Source organism: Lynx rufus, unplaced genomic scaffold, assembly GCF_022079265.1.
Source record: "Lynx rufus isolate CCGP_SWC_20201006 ecotype Redwood Valley unplaced genomic scaffold, mLynRuf1.p SCAF_18, whole genome shotgun sequence".
Classification (NCBI taxonomy): domain Eukaryota; kingdom Metazoa; phylum Chordata; class Mammalia; order Carnivora; family Felidae; genus Lynx; species Lynx rufus.
This window is the reverse complement of record NW_025814832.1, coordinates 1,795,378-1,815,812: the sequence shown is the minus strand read 5'-3', so window position 1 is coordinate 1,815,812 and position 20,435 is coordinate 1,795,378. Positions and strand designations below refer to the sequence as shown.

General features: G+C 49.0%; 1 protein-coding gene across 3 annotated transcripts in view; it reads right to left on the bottom strand.

Annotated features, from left to right (window-relative positions):
• Positions 1 to 20,435, bottom strand: part of SMG6 (SMG6 nonsense mediated mRNA decay factor) — a 229,102-nt gene that overhangs the window by 18,307 nt on the left and 190,360 nt on the right. For all 3 annotated transcript variants that reach the window (XM_047080613.1, XM_047080612.1, XM_047080616.1), the window contains 2 exons: positions 4,120 to 4,296; positions 186 to 332 (listed from right to left, as the gene is read on the bottom strand). In XM_047080613.1, the coding sequence (XP_046936569.1) occupies positions 186 to 332; positions 4,120 to 4,296 (324 nt within the window). The remainder of the gene's footprint in view (positions 1 to 185; positions 333 to 4,119; positions 4,297 to 20,435) is intronic.

Here is a 20,435-nt window from a genome sequence, read left to right as displayed (position 1 = left end):
TGCTACCAGAATTTGGTGATGGAGAAAGAAAATGGGTGGGACCAGTAAGGACACCGCAAGACGGTCTCTTCCTGAGAGGGTCCTTCTTATCTCTACTTGTGACTCACACTCCCCCCCCCTCCCCCACCCTATGCCCTACATAGCCACCACCCTGATGGGAACCACCCTCCCCAGGCAGGCCCCACCTGGATCTTTTCTTGGCGACGCTGCTGCTCGGCTATCTTCCTGGCCAAAGCCAGCTTCTTGGCCCGAAGTTCCCTGATGTCATCCTCACCCCCGCTGCCTTCGGCCTCTGAATCTTCCTCAAAGTCTTCAATCACCACGTCCTCCTCCTTTGGGCGGTGGAGCAGACCAGGGGAGAGAGGAGACTGTGAGCCCATGGCCCTTCCCAGCCCCACCCTTCTGTCCTCCTAGCACTCCCAACTCCATGGAAAGAATGGCCTTTCCTTACAAAGGACCCCAAGGTGTGTGCTTCCTTCAACTCAGGCAGAGAGGGAGTCGACAGAAGCTGCCACCTTGCCCTACAGCAACTGCTCCCTTTTGCACTCCAGGCTCTTTCCTCTTGGAGAGTCATATGTCCACAGGAGAAGTGACTCACACACACATATACTTCCATGCTTATACACACAGCTCTCCATTCTCCTTTGCACACACTCACCAAGTCTTGCTTAGAACATATTTTCCTTTTGAAATCACCAAAGGGGAAAACAACAGAGAAAGCTGAACCACTCAATTTAGACCTAATTCCTGCTAATGATCTGATAGGAATCAATTCTGGCCAAGAGCTGTGAGTTAGGCGTGGAAGCTCCCCTGCCCCCGAGATAGCTTCAGGGAGCAGATGCTGTAGCTCAGCAGACCTTGCCCTGGTTTCTTTTTAAGACCACAGCCTGGCGGTGTGGGGGCTGCTGAGCCCCATTACAGGAATTCACATGACATGACCTTGCTCGGCTGCCCTCTTGGGTCTGGGCAGGCTAGGAGATGGCTGGCTAGCTTCAGGAGCCTCCTGCCAGGCTGGTGGAGCCTTCCCCAGGGATGGCCCCTCCCCGCCTGCAGCCTCAGCTCTCAGAAGCCCCCACTCCCCGGGTGGTCCCAGGCTCCATTCCTCACTCTCTCACTTCTGACCTTGGTCAGCAGAGAACATGCAGCTGCCCAAGACAGTGTCCTCTGAGGGACAGCATTAGCATGGGTAACAGGGAGTGATTTAGTAGGAGAAGATTCCTGTGTTTCTAACTAGATGATGATAATAATGACAATGATTATGACAATAACAGCTACCATTTACTGAATGCTTATTGTTGGTCAGATGACTAGGCTAAGTGTTTTTCACGTATCAACTCATTTAATACTCACGATGGTCTGTGAAATAGGTGTCACTATCATCCCTTCTTTATAAATGAGTACACTGAGGTTTAGAGAGTTAAACAGTTTGCTCAAGGTCAAAGGTAATAAGTGGCAGGTCAGGGATTCAAATTCCAGTGGGACAGACTCCAAAGTATGTGCTCTTACCAACAAGGCTGGGGTCTTGAATCTAGACAGTAAGGCCAGACCAGCCCTGAATGGCTCAGGCTTCCACTAAGCCCACCCGGGACCTGTTCATTAGAGTCTTGCTCTCTCCTCTAACTGTCCATCTCAAGATGATATTCTGAAGGATTCTTTGGGCTGAAAGTGGTTGGTATAGTGTGTGGGTGCAAGGTGATGCTTTTGTCTTGGGAGCAAAATCTAGGGGCAGGAAGACAGGTATTTTGGTAGCATCTCTAAGGAATGGGACTCTCTTCTGCTCATGAAGAATGATGCCTGAGGAAACAAAGAATCACCGTCTCCTTCTTCCTCCCCCAACCAGCTTCAGTGATCCAATCTTTCAGTTTAGGGAGAGACGGGGGTCTCAGGATGGGGTTAGAACTGTCACTATCCAAGAAGTCTCAGGGGTCTGGGACGCTGTCCACAGTCACCATGCATCTGACGACCCACAGACTATTCATTTCTGGGAGGCTCAGGCCATGAGGAGGAAGACTCGGTCTACACATTTGCTTCCTTGTTCGTGAGGTTAACCTGGACCAGAGTCAGTGGGACAGGATGGCTAACTAACCTGTTGGGGGAACACTGCCTCTGCCTGCTCTGATCAGAGATCCACAGGGTTATCACGGGGCTTGGAGTAAGCTTGACTGAGGTCAAAAGGGGGTCAGTGAGGCTTGTCTGAGGTTCACTCAGCTCTCACAGCAAACGAGGAAGTGTGGGGTTATGAAATTACAAAGACCAGGGTAAGCAGGGTTTCCCAGGGGCCACTAACATAAAGGAACCCAGGAGGCTCGTGGGAAAAGGAAGAAGTGGGCAGCATGGTGTGGGTCATAACCTTTGTTTGGTCAATAAGCCTTAGAAGGAGAGAGAGAGTGGCACAGCCAAACTCTGGGCCTGGAGAGCTGGTCTGATCCTCCTAAGAGTGGAGGAGGCCCCCCTTGGCATTTACATTGTGCCCTTCTCTCCGGGCCTCACTTGAGGTGAGATTTGGTACCGGATTTGGTACTGTGGGCTCCACCGGCCAGAGGACATCTCTCACAGCAGTCCTGGATGCTGGCCTTGCTTACTTTCCACTGTCTGCCTCAGCCTTGAAGTGTGGGTGAGACAGCTGGCTGAGGCGCTGCCCCACCCATGCTTCCCTGCACAGCACCCAGGGCTTGGGTGGCATGCTCCGTCCCACCTCAAGCCTGGACACCCCGATGGCTTTAGCAACCCACCGCCTCCTCCCATACTGACAGCTCATTCTTTCCCGTTATTCCCTGCCCAGGTTTCATCTGGAGTCTGGAATCATGGGCTCAGCTTTATCCCTGGAACCACCTCTGTCCTGGAAGCTGAGCCCTGTGTCATCAGGGGTGGGGTGGGGTTCTCCAGCTATTCTAATGAAGCCAGTCCAAGACTCTGCTGCTCTGAAGACTCTGAACCAAAGGTGGCCACTCTATCACTGCTTCAGATCACAAACGACAGCTTCCAGCTGACATCTGGCTTCCCTGGCCTGTTGCTGATTTCATCCCTGCACCCCACCCTGCTCCACCAGGCGCTTGAGACTGCTGTGGGCCAAATGACTGTGTTGGCCTACGGGTGACCTGGCCTCTGGCTACAATCACTTCCGTCCCTTCTTGAAGTCCCACGTTCCTTCCCACCTAAGTCTCCTCTGTCTTTAATGCTGCAGAGGAAAAAAGGAGAGTCAACCTTCAGGCATAAGTGAGCTGTGTGTGTGTATACACCCAGACAGAGCTACCCACACCCAGACAGACAGCAGGGCAGCTGGCAGCGATAGGAAACGCATGCATGTGCCGGCATCACCACACACTCACATTTACTCAGAACCCACAGCCAGCAGGGCAGCCGGCGGCAGAGTTCTGTTTCAACTAACACACAAACCCAGCACACACAGACCTGTGACAACAATCCCCCTCAAGAAGACACATACGTGGACAGGAGGGCAACCGGTGGTGGGGCTTAGCAGGGGTGTGTACACGGTCTCGTGCGCACGCGCATACACACACACATATACACATGGTCTGGAGTGAAGCAAGGGCTACAGGAACAACCAAGGGCAAACAAACAAGAGGAGAATTCCTTAATCACATCAGGATGTGCAGGAGGGAGGGAGGGAGCGAGTGAGCGAGGGAGGGAGAGTAGGCCGGGGGAGGGGGTGATTTTCCACACGGGGCCAGCAATGTCAGCTCTTCCTGTACGTGTGCTGGAGGCTGGAGTTCAGGCCTGTGTTGCGCTGAGCTCCACACATCTATAAACTTGATCCTCAGCCTGAACCCTAACACCCCCCACCCCCAACTCCCTTTCCTAAGCCTCCCGAGCTGCACATTATTAAACTCTTTCTTTCCCTCCCTTCTCCTCCAATGCAACATTAAAAAGAAGCATCTGGAACTCGTAGCAGAGTGAGATGGAGACACTGGGGTGGGACTGGCAGGAAGGGGCACCAGCAGAGTGCACTCTTGAGAAGTTGGCTGGTCACGTCCACATCCATACTGCTGTGAGTGGTTATAAATAACCAGGGTAAGAGCAGCAGCCATGGGCAGAGCAGGGTTGGGGGCGGGGAGGGGAGCCTTCCCTCTGCCACAGCGGGCTCTCCCCGCATAGTACCTCATCTTCCAGTTGTTTTCCCTCTTGGCTTCCCATTTCCTTTCCCATGGTGTCTGGGACGGGTGCCACTGACACATATTTTCCACCCTTGAATGCCAGCAGAGGCTCTTCTTGTCCACAAAGGGCTTCCAGAAAATACTTCAGCACTGTGACCCTTTTGCAGTCGGCTGCAATAACCTACAGGGCGAGAGGGAGAGAAGCAAAACAGCATTTTCTGAAAGGGAAGATGAAGATGACAGGCACTGTTTGCTGGCAGAGGGGCACGTGACAAGTGTGTCAAAGTTACCCGACAAGGCTGTGGGGTGAACGAGCGGGAGTTTGAGCGTGTGTGAGACTGTGAAGGAGGGCCAGGGCAAGGGGGTTGAGGTCAAGGTCCTCTGAAGGAAGAGAGCACCACTACCTCTCTTAGGTCATCTCTGGGGGAGCAGACAACCCCACGATCAAGGCCCTCTGGGCTTTGCCTTTCTTCTACTGAGGTCCTGATATAAAAAAAGAATACACTAGATTCTTCTAAGTTTAGCATTTAATTGATAGAAGGAAGGAGGGAGCACAGAACACTGGCTTTCACAGAATACAGCTTCCTGGTACCCTCACGGCCACTCTATTCTCCTCCCGGCTCCCCTCTCTCTCGGTTCCCAAGAGGAGCCCTTCTAGCCTGAGTGCAAAATGAATGATGAGGGCTTTCTTGGCTGTTTCATTTCAGCTAGATCACTTCAGGCTTCCCCTGACAGGTTCCTGCTCCACCTAAGAGCTTCTCGTGCTCAAGAGACTGGGGCCAGGCAGGAAATTGTTGTCAGGAGAAGGGAGACAGGCAAAGCAGGTAGGGGGTGTTTCACCAAAGCTCTGCTCCTCCAGGGGTCCACGCCATCCTGCTCCCATGTGGCCACATCAGCACATAAGCCAGTGCTGTCAGAGAAACTGGGGCTGATTTAGCTGAAATGAAATTCAATATCTTGAGCAATCGTCAAATTTGTAAGTGTCTCAGAGGAAGTTTCCGTAGTCACTCTGTCTGGGGTCCTTCTCCTGTGAGACCACACAGGTGTGTCCTCACCTGTAAACCCGTCTGCATTGCTGGCACCCTCGCATGCCCTGCTCTTCATCTCTGGCCTCTGGGGTCCTTTCCTCCTTACTGGCAGGGCATGTACCAAGGAAGTGCTTGATCTGGAGCTCGGAAACTGGTGAAGGCCATCACTGCCTCATCAGCACTAACCTTAGCCCCTGGAGAGTGCCCTCCACCATGCTTTCCCATTCCAGACCACGAAAGGGACCTCTACGTCTGTATCACATAGTAAAGTACAAACTTGGAGACTGGCTTTGCTTGTTTGCTCCTTGTTTTACAGGTGCATATGCCCCTCACCTGGACAATAACCCCACTGGTAGCAAAGGGATACATCTTGCACTTTTTGTGCTTCTCTACCAGGGGGTGCTAAGGGCAAGTGGGGCACACAGGAGGCTCGCAGTAAGGACCAACAGGCACAGGGGAACATGAGGCAGGTGTGATCCAAGTCTTCTAGGACACTGTGGAGCTGAGCGCTACTGTGCCAGCTGGCTGGCCAGGGCAAGTGCAGCACGCACCAGTCAGCTGTGACTCCAACTCTGTGACTCTATCCTTTGCTGCCTCTCCCAGCCAAACCTGCTATTCTCCCTGCCTATGAGTGCCCCCTGCTCACCCTCACCAATGGCCCTGGTAGCATTATAGGCCTGAATCTCAGGCTAAGTCTCGACCACCTCCACCTGAGAAGCTGACTTAACAGGTGCTCAGCTACCCAGAGAAAGCTTAGGAAAGGACAGCCATCTTGAACTTGGGGTGCCAGGTCCTGGACTTGGGCCAGGGCAGGTAGCCATAGGTTCCACTGCGTGTGTTTGTTCAAACATGTCATGAGAAAGGCTAGGAATACAGAAGCAGGGGCTAAAAAGCATTAAAGAACAGAGCTGCAGTGAGTAATGGCCTGGCAGGCAGCACGCACAGTGGCCTCCCTGCATCCCCAGCCTCTCACTTGCAGAGGAAACTTCTGCATTTCCACAAGACTGCCAGTTTCCTCTCTGTGGTCTAATTTTAACCACCTTGTCGTTACAGTGTGTGTCAGCCACCTGACCCCACTATGACCTCTGACCTTATGCCCCAGCTACTGCTTGCACTATGGAGAATTATGTAATGGGTCCAGGACTTTCCTTTTCAGTGTGAGGCTGCTACCAGTGAATGGAGAGGAGGTAGGGGTTAAGGGGTGAGAGGAAGACAGAGGAAAAGCTTGCCATGGTCCTTGGCATCACCTGGATGGTAAGAAGTATGCCAGGACTCTTGCTGAATATGCAGCAGAAATGTGCCCAGAAGAGCAGAGCATGTCCATGGCTGTGTGTGCCTGCTGATAGGCAGTGAGAAGAGTTCCTGCTGTTTACAGCATGGGCTTGGTGGCATGCTCAAAGGCTCAGGAAGAAAGTGTGATTAGTGGCCAAGAGGGAGAAAGGGCACATTATGGACGTGGGACTCCTGAGATGGGGATTTCCAGGGCACAGCAGGGGGGCCCCAAGGATGCAGACATCCTGAGTATGCCTGCAGCACATCCTTAGGGGATCAGTGGGGATTGTCATTCACACGGACGCAAAAGCAAAAAGGCATGTCGTGTCCCCCCCACCCCCTTTTTTGATTGTCCCTCTAATGTTTAGAAGGAACAAGGTTTCTTTGGGGATTTTGTCTGCTATGGCCAGTTAGTTCCTTCCCTAGGGCGAGGGCACTCCTGGCTGATTCTCAAAAGGGTTTCGATCCACTGGGATCTCTGAGATGCCACTAAAAGATCTAAAGAGAATTCTAGGTGTCTGCAGAGAGACAAGCTACCCAGCCTTTTGGAATTGCAAACTCCCTCCTTTGCAATCCAACTAGCAGGGAGGACAGCCAAGGTTGTGCTGTCTCCTTAGGTTTCCAAAGTGAGTGAGAAATGGGCTTCTAGCTATATAGTAGATGGGGGAACTGAGAGAGAAAGTCTAGGGCTTGCCCAGGGGCATAAAGAAACTTCTGTCTCCAGCCTTCTGGCCTATCTGGTAAAGCATTCCACTTTAAGGCCAGAGGAATGAGCCCAGCAGAATGAGGACCACAGTTCTCTTGGTCCTGTAGTTTACAAGAGGCTTATGGGAATATTCTCCCAGACAAAGACTCCAGCACTTGAGTTGGGGAAAAAGTTTAAATGTGGTTAATAAGGGACACCGTGATGGAAGAAGCCCTTCGAACCACCCATAAAGAGCCAACTCCAAGATGCTCTTTGGCTGGCCAAGAAGGACTTCCTGGTAGGACAGGGGTTAAAGCTGGGCTCCCTGCTTGGAGAGGAAGGAGTCCAGCTGAAGTCTATGACATAATCCTCACAACAGCTCTGTTCATGAGTACATTTTTCCGTTCTATATCAATGAAAAACACAGAATGTAAGCGGCCTGTACATTGCAGCTCTGGGCAAACTCTAGATTTTCTAGAGGAGACAGAGCTGGGCAGGGGAGGCCTCCGTCATGGGCTGTTAACAGGCTAGAGGTAAGTAAAAGGGCTGCTGGCCAGGGACTACCCCAGGGAACCTGGGACCCAGCACCTTCTCAGTAGCGGTTCTGGCCCTTCTGGAGGGAGACTCACTGTGTAGGAGATTACCAGGAACTCCAACACTGATGGACAAAGTGTCTCACACAAATCACTCTAGTCAGCTTTGAAAAGAAAACTGGGGTTTTAGGTCAGGGAAGAGCTAAAAGAAAGGCGCCCAGAGAAAGCCCCTTTCCGTTCCCCTGAAAACCATCTGAGGCAGCGTGCCCCACCAGTGGGAACTGAAACCTCTAGCTTCAGGGCTCCGGTTATCACTGGATCAGGTCCACACGCAAAGAACCAAGCAGAAAGGAGGACTGAAAGCAAGATGTGGCAAGGCCACACAGGAGTCTGTCCTGTCACAGGCTCAGTTCCTTAGAGGTATAATGAGAGCATGCATGGGGTAAGTGGAGCTTGGAGCTATGTGAAAAGTTAGGTCTTGTGGAAAGCAGGAAGAAACCTCTAGGTCAAGAGAGAAGAGGGAAGGCAGACGGAGCTACTGGTCTGGGGTACCTTAGGTGGGGTTGATAAGCAAGGAATGGAGTGTTCTACAGCCACTTGGCAGGAGACAAGCCCGGCCTGGGCAGAGATGCCCTGGAAGGAACAGAAAAAGAGATCTGTCTTATGGACTGTGGGGGAGGGCGACAGACAGAGAAAAGGAACTGAGCACCAGGTACCACAGACTGATTGATGTCCTCTGAGTTGCAAGACTCAACACCTCAGAGCTGCCACAGAGAAGGGAGAACACTCCTCCCTTCCCTGCGCCCGTGTAGCCAAGCGAGCTCTGAGACCCAGGCCTCTGGATGCAAGTTCTAGGGAATGAGGCACTCACTCCATCTTTATTGGGGTCCCTGTTATCTCCAAACGGGCCTCTTGGAAGGCACAAGCACAACAGGGGCTGGTTTGATTTTGTAGTTTCTTTTTTCTGAACTCTTGGTTTGGGGGAACCAGAATTTAAACCTGTACTATCAGCCAGTTCTCTATTTTTTTCTGGTCTTAAAAAGTCCTGCTTGCTACTGCTCCTCTGGTTAAAGAGAAAAAAATCACATGGGTTTTCCTCTACAAACCGAAGTTTACAGGTTGTTTTTCTTGTTTCTCTAAATGGAGCCAATTATTCTCACATTTGTTGAAACCTTCAATCAAATTTTATAGCTTGTTAATTTTACAGAATGTCCTTAGAGCAAATAAGATGCAGACAGAAAGTGAAGTCTTGCGGAGATTATTAAGAAAGCTTAAAATAGCCTGCAAATCCACCACCAAGGCTGGTGAATATAGGCTGTTTGGCTGGCTTCTGAGGTCAATTAGCAATGGGTTAATTATCATCTTTAATAAGCCAAGCCTACAGATTGGCTACAAGAAGCTAAAGTCAGACTAAAGCGTTTTCACAAACTGGGAACCTCTGGTTATTCACGACTCACCCTCACAGGAGACTACAGGGTGGGAAGGACAATTCTGTAGTGGCCAAGGGTGGGTCAGCCTACAAAGAGGCCTGCCAATGAAAGTTCAGACACAGGGAATCCTCTGGAGCTGGGAGGACAGAGGAAGTGGTTCATTCACATTCCTAGAGGGAGGGGTTTCCAGGCAGGGAGCGGACTCCAGAGGCAGGAGGGAGCTGGCCATAAGGATGCACATTCACTCTGAAGACACAGGGAGTAGCTTATGATGGGGAGACAGACATTCGCAGCCTACCTGAATCAGAGTGAATTGGTACTGGACTATGAGAGATGGTGGCGGGTCAGAGGGGAAAGAAAGGAAGAACCTGTGCAGGTGCTGAATGAAAAAGGGGGCAGAGGGAGAAGAGGCACGGGTCCCTGTGCTAGACACATAACCTGAAAAGCCCTGGGCACACTGTCAAGGGAGTCACTCAGCACTTCACCATTTCCCTATCCCTGCTGCAGCGGGGCCCCATTTCTATGCAACGCAGCTAAATGCAGGCCTCTCCTGCAGTCACTTTCGATCCCAATGTCCAGACCCAGCACTCCTTAGTCCTATATGGTTAGTCTGTGTTAGTTGAGAGGTCAATGAATCACAAAATGAGATGTTAACATCGTCGACCAGCCCACAGCAGTCACCCCATTCCACATGTCTGGTCCCAACAGCTGTGTTTTTTTCACAATGGAGGCAATGGGGGGCGCTACCCATCAGCTGACAACACGCAGATGCCTGTTCAGAGTGGTATGGCAGCCGCTCGCCACACCCACCTCTACTGTGTGTGTATGTGTGTGTGTGTGTGTGTGTGTGTGTGTGCACTTGCACCCCTGCACTGCCCTGAAGTCTCCTAGAGAGGGATGGGTGGGAACTGGAAAATGGTTAGGTAGAAGACTTCAGGGACAGGGAAGAGGCTACCCTAATAGTCTTACTGTATATTCCAAAAGGTGCAGGTACCTGGCTACTGGGAGGCAGATTATGTTCACCCTGGAGGGAGAGTCGAGGGAACAGAATTGTGGAGCATACCCTGGCACTGAGAAGATAAATACAGTAGAAACAATGGGTCCATTCTGGAAAGAGGCAAGTTGAGGCAATAAACGGGGTTGATCAAGAGCCTGGGCTTCACAGTCAGAGAGACTTGCGAGACTTGTCTTAACTACGACTTCCTAGCTGTGTGTCTACAGACAAGTTACTTAGCATCTCTGAGCCTCTGTTTGCTCAAGTTGTTCTGAGGTTTAAAAGAGATAATGCATTATCAAACATTCAGCAAGGTGCCTGGGCCAAGTGCTCAATTAATGAATGGCTGTTCTTTTTTCTTCTTCCTTGCTGCCTCACTCTGCTCAGACGTGCGTGGAAGCCAGACTCAGAGGTAATGAAGAAGGAAACATGGGGCTGGCACTCCTCTGGAATGTTCACCTGGCTGTTGAGGCTGCTGGAATATCTTACTCAGAACTAAGGTGCTGGATCCAGGCTGCTGGGTAGGCCACTTGGTGGAAGCAAGGCCTGGCCTCTCTCTAGCTGTCCCTCCTCCTAATCTCCACAGAGATTCTTAGGCCTAACCACAGAGACGCATTCTGTGGGACTCTAGAGAGGCCTCAAGGACCTGGGCTTTAGGATAAACAAGCCATTAATGCACACAACAGAACTAAAATCCTGTACTGAATATCAAGACTGCCTTGTCCATCTAGCTACTTCATACTGGGGTTGTGTGGTGGCTTTGTCTTTTTAGCACTATCCTCCTTAAATGAGACCCAGCTGGATCCTTGCTCCAGGTTCCTCAATACAAAAGAAATGATGAGAAAATCCCCAGTGTGGCATTTTCTACCCACCTGAATTTCCTGAGCTTGGAATTCTGAACAAAGCCAGAGAGAGGAGTCTGGATTTTCCTGTGTAAAGTACAGCTTGCTCTTCTCCAACGGTTCCCTCGTGGAAAGAAACTATTCTTTTCTAGAGCTCTGAGCTCCGGCTGTACGAGCAAGGTGCATTCTCAACATGAGCCCGTTGCAGAGAGCAAACTATAGGCAGCAGTAGCTTGGGCTGCAGTCCAATCCGCTTCCCCTGCAGAGTGCTCTGAGAGCAGCCACCCACATCGGCAGGAGTCAGGGGCGGATACTGGCACTGCCAACACAAGCCTTTCAGGTCTGGCTGGCTTCAGCTGGTCTGAAACCTGGAACACAGGCGCTGGGGCCCTCACTTACTGAACCAGCAGGGGAGGCTACAAGCTCAGCCCCTGGGGATGAAAGTCCTCATGTCTGTCTCAGTCTGCAAATACCCGCATGCAGTCTGTTTCTACATTGCCAGTTAGTTCTGGGCTAGGAGCACTTATCTTGGGCTCCAGTTACGCTGAGCTACATTCTTATTTGCTTCCAGATGGCCAGGATCAGGAGACCACCCTTTAGGTTTGTGTTCAGGTTCCTTCACCAAATTTGTTCCTAGTTTTATTTCACGTGTGTGGGGGAGAATACCCTCTCTGAGATATCTGCAGCACTCGACACACTTAGTCAACAGTCAATTCAACAAATATTTTCTAAATGCCTACTGTGTGCATTAGGCACTGTTCCAGGCCCTGAGGATTCAGTAGAAAACAAAGTCCCCGGTGGCTCCAGTGGGTGGCGGGTCACATTCAGATCAGGTATATGGAAGACTCTCTGCCTCTGTCCTAAGAGAGAAATCCGTCACCCTGGCCTTATGACCTGCAGCACGCAGGGTGGCAGAATCCTCATTCCTCTTCCCTCAAGGAGGAGGAAGAAACAGCCCCAGGAGACCTGGCACAGCGCTCCTTTATCCCTTTTAGGTGACGGGTCCTCAGGAAGTCAGGATGGAGAATTAATTCCCTCGGGCTCAGCCTCACTACTAGATGAAATCCCGATCTCTCTTAACGCTTTCCCTGACTTGTCTGAGCCCTCTGCCACCCACCGTCCCCTCCCCACTGTGTATCATCACTCTCCCTTCTTGCTATTATTCCCTAATCCTCAATTCAAGGCCCCAGGCAACCCTGTTTGATATCCCCCCACATGCTGTTGGCTCCCTTTTGCACCTCTGAGGCTTTGCTGTTATTCAATCAGTTCATTCCCTCGTCTTCCTTTATGTTTGATACAAAGTCTTTCTTAAGAAGTCTTACTCAATGTGCCAGCCCACCGCCCACAAATTTTTCCTAAGGCTCTACTATGTGTTAGACATTTTGGGCACATAAGGGAGAACAAGGCAGACGCCATCCTTGACCTCACAGAACTTTCAACTAGAGAGGGATTCCACAGCAACCTATGCTAACTCTCCCAAGTCCACAGGTGGTCCCTTCAGCACCTGTAGCCTAGGCCAACACTTCATTCACCTTCTCTGACCTCACTAGCAGCCCTCAGCATGTGTACTGCTTCCTCGAAGAGTCGCCTGTCCTTCAGAGCCACGCTGCCACAACCGGAACCTCCTCCGTATCATGTCCCAGTGATCCAACCCCTTCCTGAATATTTCAAGTGGGAAGGATTCAAGACTGTGGATTTAAAACCATCAAATGCTTAAGAAACGTGGGAGTAATTTTTGTTACCTACTTAATGGATTTCTTTGTTTTTCCTGTTATCTTCCAGTATTGACCACGCTGTATGAGAGGTCTATTACTATTTTGACTCTACAAGGGGGTTCATTTTCTACCAGGGAGCCCATTCCATTTTTGAACTTTTCTAATTGGTAGAAACGTCTATCTCTTTTAAGCCCAAATTTGCCTCCTGGTGCTTCTAATTCTGTTCCCGGGGGCCACATAAAACCCCCCAAATTCTGCTTCTACCTGACTGGCCTCGGACGGTTTGAAGTCGATTGTATTATACCTTCCCTAGGCTGAACAGCCCCACTTCCTTCAACTGCTCTTCACTTCAACTGTCTCAACATCCTGCTTATTCTTTCACCAAGACTTTCACTGAGACTAATGTGTCTCTGAGAGCGAGTGCCCACGTGTGAGCCGGCAGCTGAGAACAGACGGAACATCTCCTCCTTGTTCCATTCTGGATACCTCCGTCCTATGAATTGAGGCCAAAACTGTACTGGTTTTCTTGTTCACCACCTTGTACTAAGGACACATTGTGAGCTTTTTAATCAACAAATCCCCAAAGTGTTTCCACATAAATGGCTAAATAATCTCTCCCCCCACTAAGTGCAAGCCCTCCACTGTTCCCTTTTAAACATTCCTTCACTGAGGCCTCCCATGCTATAAAAAAAACCCCGTTTACTTACGATTGTGCTGCGTGCTACTTGCTATGTGCAGCTGACTTTTTGGATAAGGTAGGATTCTACCTTTATTCCTAGTTGATTTCATCTTGTTATTTACTTCTTTCATTGTAACCTATCAAGTTTTATTTGGATCCTCCATTTGTCACCTGAGAATGTGTTCCCTCTCAAATTCATGACATCTACAAATCTGATCTGTTGATTTGTTAATGCTTCTCAGTATCTTTCTCCCATCAGTCTGTCCTGTTTTCTCCCCTAAGTAAGATTCTTGAAGGTAGGCACCATAATTTGTACACACACACACACACACACACACACACACACACACGTATTTAAAGAAAAATCTATCTGTAGCATCTAACACACACTGAGTACGTGGATAGTATGGATGACATGATCACAGACGGGAGACAGCCACACTGTACAATATGTGAATCATACTCTGTGTTGTGCAACACAGACACCCTGGATAAACTCAGAGATGCTACTCTCTGCTTTGGATAGTGCTCCCTGTGGAGGTTTGGGCTCAATAAAACACAGGTACTCTCTTTTGACAGGTTGCCTACTGAGTTTTGGGTTTGAACTAAGATACCACAACAAGCCAAGCTCTGGGCACGTTTTGCCTTGTCTTAACTAGAGGCTGTTGCCCCTGGACAGGGTATAACACACCTCAGCAAGGGGTAAGACCTAAGTTCTTCAAAGCACCAATGTGGTGCTCTGAGAAAAAAAACTGCAGCCATATCTCAAGAATCCTCATGGCATACTAAAAATATGGCACACAGAAATTCTGAGATTAGGGCTGAGGTAGAAAGCCACTTTAAGTTGTATTTTCAGATTCTACACCCAGAGTCCTGAATCTTACATGTGGCCCATGCCTCAAGCTTGGCTAACTAAAGCTAACTAACTAAAGTCCATCCATAGTTTGAGATAAGGTGTAAGTAAGGTAAATGTCTGGGATGCAGAAGAAATTCAATAAATATCAGTTCCCTTTTCTATACCTCTAAACACTAAAAAGCATTTTTTTTGAGAGACAGAGAGAGAGCGCGCGAGTGAGGGTCAGAGAAAGAGAGGGAAAGTGAGAGAAAGAGGGAGAAGTGGGGCTCACCCAAAGCAGGGCTAGAGCTCACTTGATGTGAGACTCGAACTCATGAACTGTGAGATCATGACCTGAGGTGGTCAGACCCTTAATCAGCTGAGCCACCCAGGCACCCAACACTAAAAGCATTTTTAAAAACCACCTGCATCTTGGGCGCCTGGGTGGCTCAGTTGGTTAAGGGTCTGACAAGCTCAGGTCATGATCCTGCAGTTTGTGGGTTCGAGCCCTGTGTTGGGCTCTGTGCTGATAGCCCGGAGCCTAGAACGTGCTTCGGATCCTGTGTCTCCCTCTCTCTGCCTCTCCCCAGCTCTTGCTCTGTCTCTCTCTCAAAAATAAACATTAAAAAAAAAAAAAACCCCAAAAACAAAACCACCTGCATCAAAATCACATAGTGAGTCTGTTAAAAATGCATACTCCTGGATTCCACTTTGCACTAAATTAGTGTTTCTAGGGATAGGGGCTTGGAATGTGTACTCTAAATAAGCAAACACTGAAGTTTGAGAGTCAGTGCTTTAAAGGGTAGAAGACTACAGGAAGTCCCCATGGACCATGAGATCATGACCTGAGCCAGAGTCGAGTTGGATGCTTAACTGACTGAGCCTCCAGGTGTCCCGGAAGCAGTTGTTGTTGTTGTTATTGTTATTATTTAAAGGTTCTACTTTCAAGTAATCTCTACACTCACAACCCCAGGATCAAGAGCTGCATGCTCCTCCGACTGAGCCAGCCAGGTGACTCTGAAGCAGCTACTATTACATTCAGGTACTGATTATAGAGAAGAAGAAACTGAAACTTGAGTAAATTAAATGAGATGTGAAGCCAGATGAAAGGAGTTCCTAGCCTTGTGTTCATGCCACCTCACCAGAGCCACTTCCCGGGACAGCTTTATGCCACAGGGCTTTAGCCATAACAACAAAATCCGCTGCGTGCTTCCTTCACCCTGACAGCTACAGCTAACGCTTAGTGAACGGCTGCTACATGCCAGGCACCGTGCCAGATACGGTCCATACACAACTCCTCTAATCCCCACGGCCCCATGAAGCAGGTGCTGTCATCATCTCAATTTTACAGACGAGGAAACCAAGGCACAGAGAAGTAACTTGCTCAAGGCTATACAACTAGTAAATGGAGGAGCTAAAATGTGCCTCTGCTCTTTTTTTGTAATCAAGGTTTTAATTTTAATTACCCTGTAGTTAACACACAGTGTTACATTAGTTTAGGTGTATAGTACAGTAATTCAACAATACCGTGTATGTTATTCAGGGCTCCTCATGGTAAGTGTACTCTTTAATCCGCATCCCCTATTTGCTCCGCACCCACCCGTATGCCTCTGCTCGTAACCAGTGTTCCAACTGCCCGCAGCTCTCTATGAACCCAGAAGGTTTACCTGTGCTTCAGGCAGAGATTCTCACAATCCCCGCAAGGGGAAAAGTCTGATTTCGTACAGAAACTCAAAGCGGGCAGTCTCTTGACGCTCACTGCTTGAAGACTGACTTCCTTTGGGTGAGGCACTCTTCCCACAGGCGGCTGACATGGCATGAGTCTGGGGAGAGCAGGGTCTAGAGGAAAGTTCACTTCATGCTTTCCTAACTCATGTGATCTTGGCTAACTTACTGAACCTTGTTTGCAAAATGCAGATGATTCTGAAGGTCTCTTTCCATTCTTAAACGTTTCTATGATTCTGGGCAGTCATCTTGGAAAGGAGGAGAGGAAAGACAGTTCTGCCACTGACCTTGATGCTGGAGTTCAGCTCTGTCACAGGGGTCAGTGCCAAGAGTTGGGCTTGGCCTTCTCAGAAGGGCTGAAGCTTCAGAATCTGAACTAACAGTGAGAGGCTAGAGACAACTCATGATGGAAAAAGGTGGTATCGGCTCTTCTCATATGATAAGCCACTCAGGAAGACTTGGAGGGTTTTATGGAATCATTAGCACAGAGCTCCCCTCTGGCCACAGAGCAGAGGAAGAAACAGCAGACCAGCTTATAAAGCTCCAGAGCGGAAAATTTCTGTTGGTGTCCAAACTAAGTTTTTGGCTTTCTGTGAAGTTTGGAAAGACTCATACTGATGTTTTAATCACCTGTTTAGTGTTCTGAAGACTCTTGTCGGCGGCCTCACTGAGCTTTTGCTCCAGCAGGCAGTGGGGAGCTGCTGGCTCACACACCGTCATCTTTTTGTGAGCCATTTCTTTCCCATGGCCATCTCCGACACCCTGTAGCTCTCTCCAGGCCACTTGGAGGGTATGAGCCAAAACTACGAGCCTCCCCACGGGAGGCGGAGGGCAAGCTTTCTGGCTAACTTCTTGCCAGATCCAAAGCCAAGAAGGGCCCTTTAAGAAAAGTCAAGGGGCAAAGAGGTAAGAAGTGGTCTCTGGAGATCAGAATACAAACTCGGGGTAGGGCACATTCTAGAAGCAAAAAACTCATGAGCATGCAAGAAACCCATCAGGGAGGTTCAGGGTAGCAACATGTAGAACAAGTCAGCATTTTACTTCCTCTGCAATTTTCACTGCCCACAGCTTCCCAGTGGCTGAAATATCCCATTGTACTGGGAAAGCTGCGGTGGAGATGAACTGGTAACTGCTGGTTGCCAGGCATTATGTTATTTCATTTGACTATCACAGTAATCCTTTGAGACAGAAAGAGGAAGAGGAAACTGAAGCTCAGAGGAAACGAACATCTAGTAAGTGGTGAAGCTGGGATTTGAACCTAGATTCGTGTTATTCCGATGTCTGTGTTCATTATACTTTGTAGCCTCTTAGAAGGAAATGGTACTTTTGGGGAAGAGGACTTAAGTTCAAGTCCTTTTCACTAAGGGATGCCTCCCACCCCCAGCCCCGCTCAGCAGCAACCCAAAGGCCCAACCCCAGGACAAAATAAACAGTTCTGATGAGGCTGCGTTCAGATGAACACAAACCAAACGGATGCTTGGCTAAGCCATAGGCAAGAACAAAGGTAATGAAATTTAACATTTCTCAGCGTACCCGTCTTAAAAGGAGTTATATCCTTCAGATTAATTTCATTTCTCTGGACACAGTAGGGGCAAGACCTTAGCCCATCAGTTGATGAAATGAATGGATATGGGAAACTAGTCACTGCTGGGTGTCAACTTAAGACCTACATATGAGTGTCCCCAAGTTCTCTGCAGTACACAGTCTTGAACTCTGGATGTACCGTAAAGAGGCAAGTCCACCAGGGAGCATGGGGACAAGAAAAAGGAAATCAAAGTCGTCTGCTTCCACCTGGCACCCCAAGGCTCCACGAATCCATTAGCCTGAGACACTTTTACTGTGCAAGCAACAGGGTGTGTTGTTCATCTGGCAGCTCTTGGTCTTGGAGCAAGACGTGAAGGCAGAGAAGAGAAAGAACAAAAATTTGGTTCTCAGTTGAAAGATCAGGCTTAGGGAGGAGATGCTGGTTTCTGCCTGAGTTCTCAGGGAGTACCTCCCTGCCACAGAATTTTGTCTTTCCTTGCCTTCTCTCTTCTTTTCGGGGGAAGCTTCCTCAACTGTCTGCTCTCTCTGGCTAAGAGTTAACTTCCCTTTGTCTAGCCAGGACGCTGCACACATGCCATTGTTCCCTGCCCCATTATGCCTGAGTTCAGGCAGAGAAGCCGCCAACATGGCTTTCAGCAGAGGAAGGGAAGGGGTCTCTCAAGGGAACTCTGCTTACCGAGGAAAAAGAGACTCCTGTAGTGGCAAATGGCACAGACTGCCCTTCCTCAGTGACCTCAGAGGAACTGACTTACAAAGGGTACAGTTAGAGGGGGACAGAGAAGGAAGGGAAAAGAGAGGGAGACCATGATCAGAGAGGTTTTATGTCCCACAGGAATAACTGTGAGGATGAGGAAAAGGCTGTCTTGTCATGAGGGCAAAATTAACCAGACCCATCTGATTAGGACAGAGGGAAGGAGGGTGCTGGGATAATGAATGGGGGCAGAAGCTTACAGACCATTGCATGCATGAAGGGATGTAGGAGAAAAGTGTTCCAAAGCTGATGACAAGGCAGACAGGAAACTTACATGTCCTTGCTGACAGGAAAGAAATAGTGAAATTCTGGGTCTCCTCTCATCTGCAGGATTTCTAATAGGCGTCTGAAGTTCACCCTCTTCCCAAGGATGTGCTGACAGCTGGGAATACTGCCCTTCAGGTCAGGCAGGGCAGGGGTCTAGACCTCTCCAGGAGTTCACAAAGAGGTTCAGTAAGGACTCAAACCACGATCCAAAACACAAATGGGACTGCCATTTCCTGTTGGGTTTCCATGCTGTAAAAAAGTGGGGGAGAAATGCCAACTACAAAGTGCTCTGTCTTCTGTGGAAAATGGAGTATGCAATGTATCCGGCTCCAGGTTCTGACTTGTAAATCTAAGTGAGAACTAGTTGCTAGCTGCTAGAGGATTATACTGTTAAAGAGATATTCCACCACCCAACCTGCCAGCCTTTCTGCTCACTGTCCATGGACTTCTAAAGAGCTGATGACAAAGTTGTCTTGGACCTCTGTAGGAAGGGCAGCCTTGGGCTTTGGCAGCTCCTTCTGGACCCCAGTTCACTGTCCTGTGTTCTTAAACAGCTCTGATGGAACAAGCCATCTGTGAGGGTTATTTAGCTTGGAACTGGAAGAGGGTGAGGATGTGGAAAAAATAAACTGAGCAGCCAAAGGATGGGGCCAGAGAGAGAGAGAGAGAGAGAGAGAGAGAGAAAGGCAGGTGGCATGTTCGTGAGACTATGTGCCAGGGCTGACAGTGGGGTGGGATTGCAGAAAGGAATGGTGCCGGAAGGGGGCCAGTATGGGAAGCTCTGGAACACCCAGGACAGCATGATTTTCTTTTCAAAGTGTTTTGTTGTTCTCTGAAGGGCTCACAAACCCTCACTTGAGGGTTACCATTATAGGAGGGTCCTGGGATAACGCAAGTGTAAGCACACCTGCCTTGCCTTCTGAATCCTGCCTAATTTCGCACTGGGCCTGAATCCTAGCTTCAAAGGTAAATCCAACAGGTTTTCTACATCCAAAGCCACAAGATAATGGCAACGGCTGAAAGGGTAGAAAACGGAGACGGTGGAAGGTCTGAGGAAATCTTTATGAATTACAGAAAACAGCAACAGAGACTGCAGGATGATCTGGAAGAGATATGGGAATCTGTTGTGGGACTAAACTGTAACCGGTTATTTGTTTAGAGTCTTCTTAACTGCCTCTCCCCTCACTATGAAGAACATATAAATCGAGAGACTTTTATTTTCAAAATCTAGACATTTTCACTTATAATATCTCATTTAATTCTTAATGAGCTATCATGATGGGACAGACTACTTTCACCCTCTATTTTATTTTATTTTATTTACTTATTTATTTATTTTTTTTAATTTTTTTTTCAACGTTTTTATTTATTTTTGGGACAGAGAGAGACAGAGCATGAACGGGGGAGGGGCAGAGAGAGAGGGAGACACAGCATCGGAAACAGGCTCCAGGCTCCGAGCCATCAGCCCAGAGCCCGACGCGGGGCTCGAACTCACGGACCGCGAGATCGTGACCTGGCTGAAGTCGGACGCTTAACCGACTGCGCCACCCAGGCGCCCCTCACCCTCTATTTTATAGAGAGTAAACTTAAGCCCAGACAAAATAAATAACTTACATGGAGTTTTCTTATGACCAAAACAGAACAGAATGAAGACTGTGACTTCCATCTAATTCAGGGAGATTTATTTTTCTGCAGGTCGTTCTGGCAAAACAACACTGGACTTGATGGTATCTCACCTGACCCATTTCTGATCACCAAGCCTATGTAGTATATCCTCATAGGATTTGCAAAAGAGTCCAAAGAGCTGTTGTCAGAATATATTTCCGGTTCTTTACTAAATAACTCCAGGTCATTGGACTAAGAACAGGCTTGGAGGTAGCAAGCCAGTAACTATGAATGCTGCGTATCCTACTTTTAAAGCACATACACAGAAAGACATGCAAACAATCACAGACTGCAGCTGACCCTTGAACAACACAGGTTTGAATTGGTTGGGGTCCACTTATATGCAGATTTTTT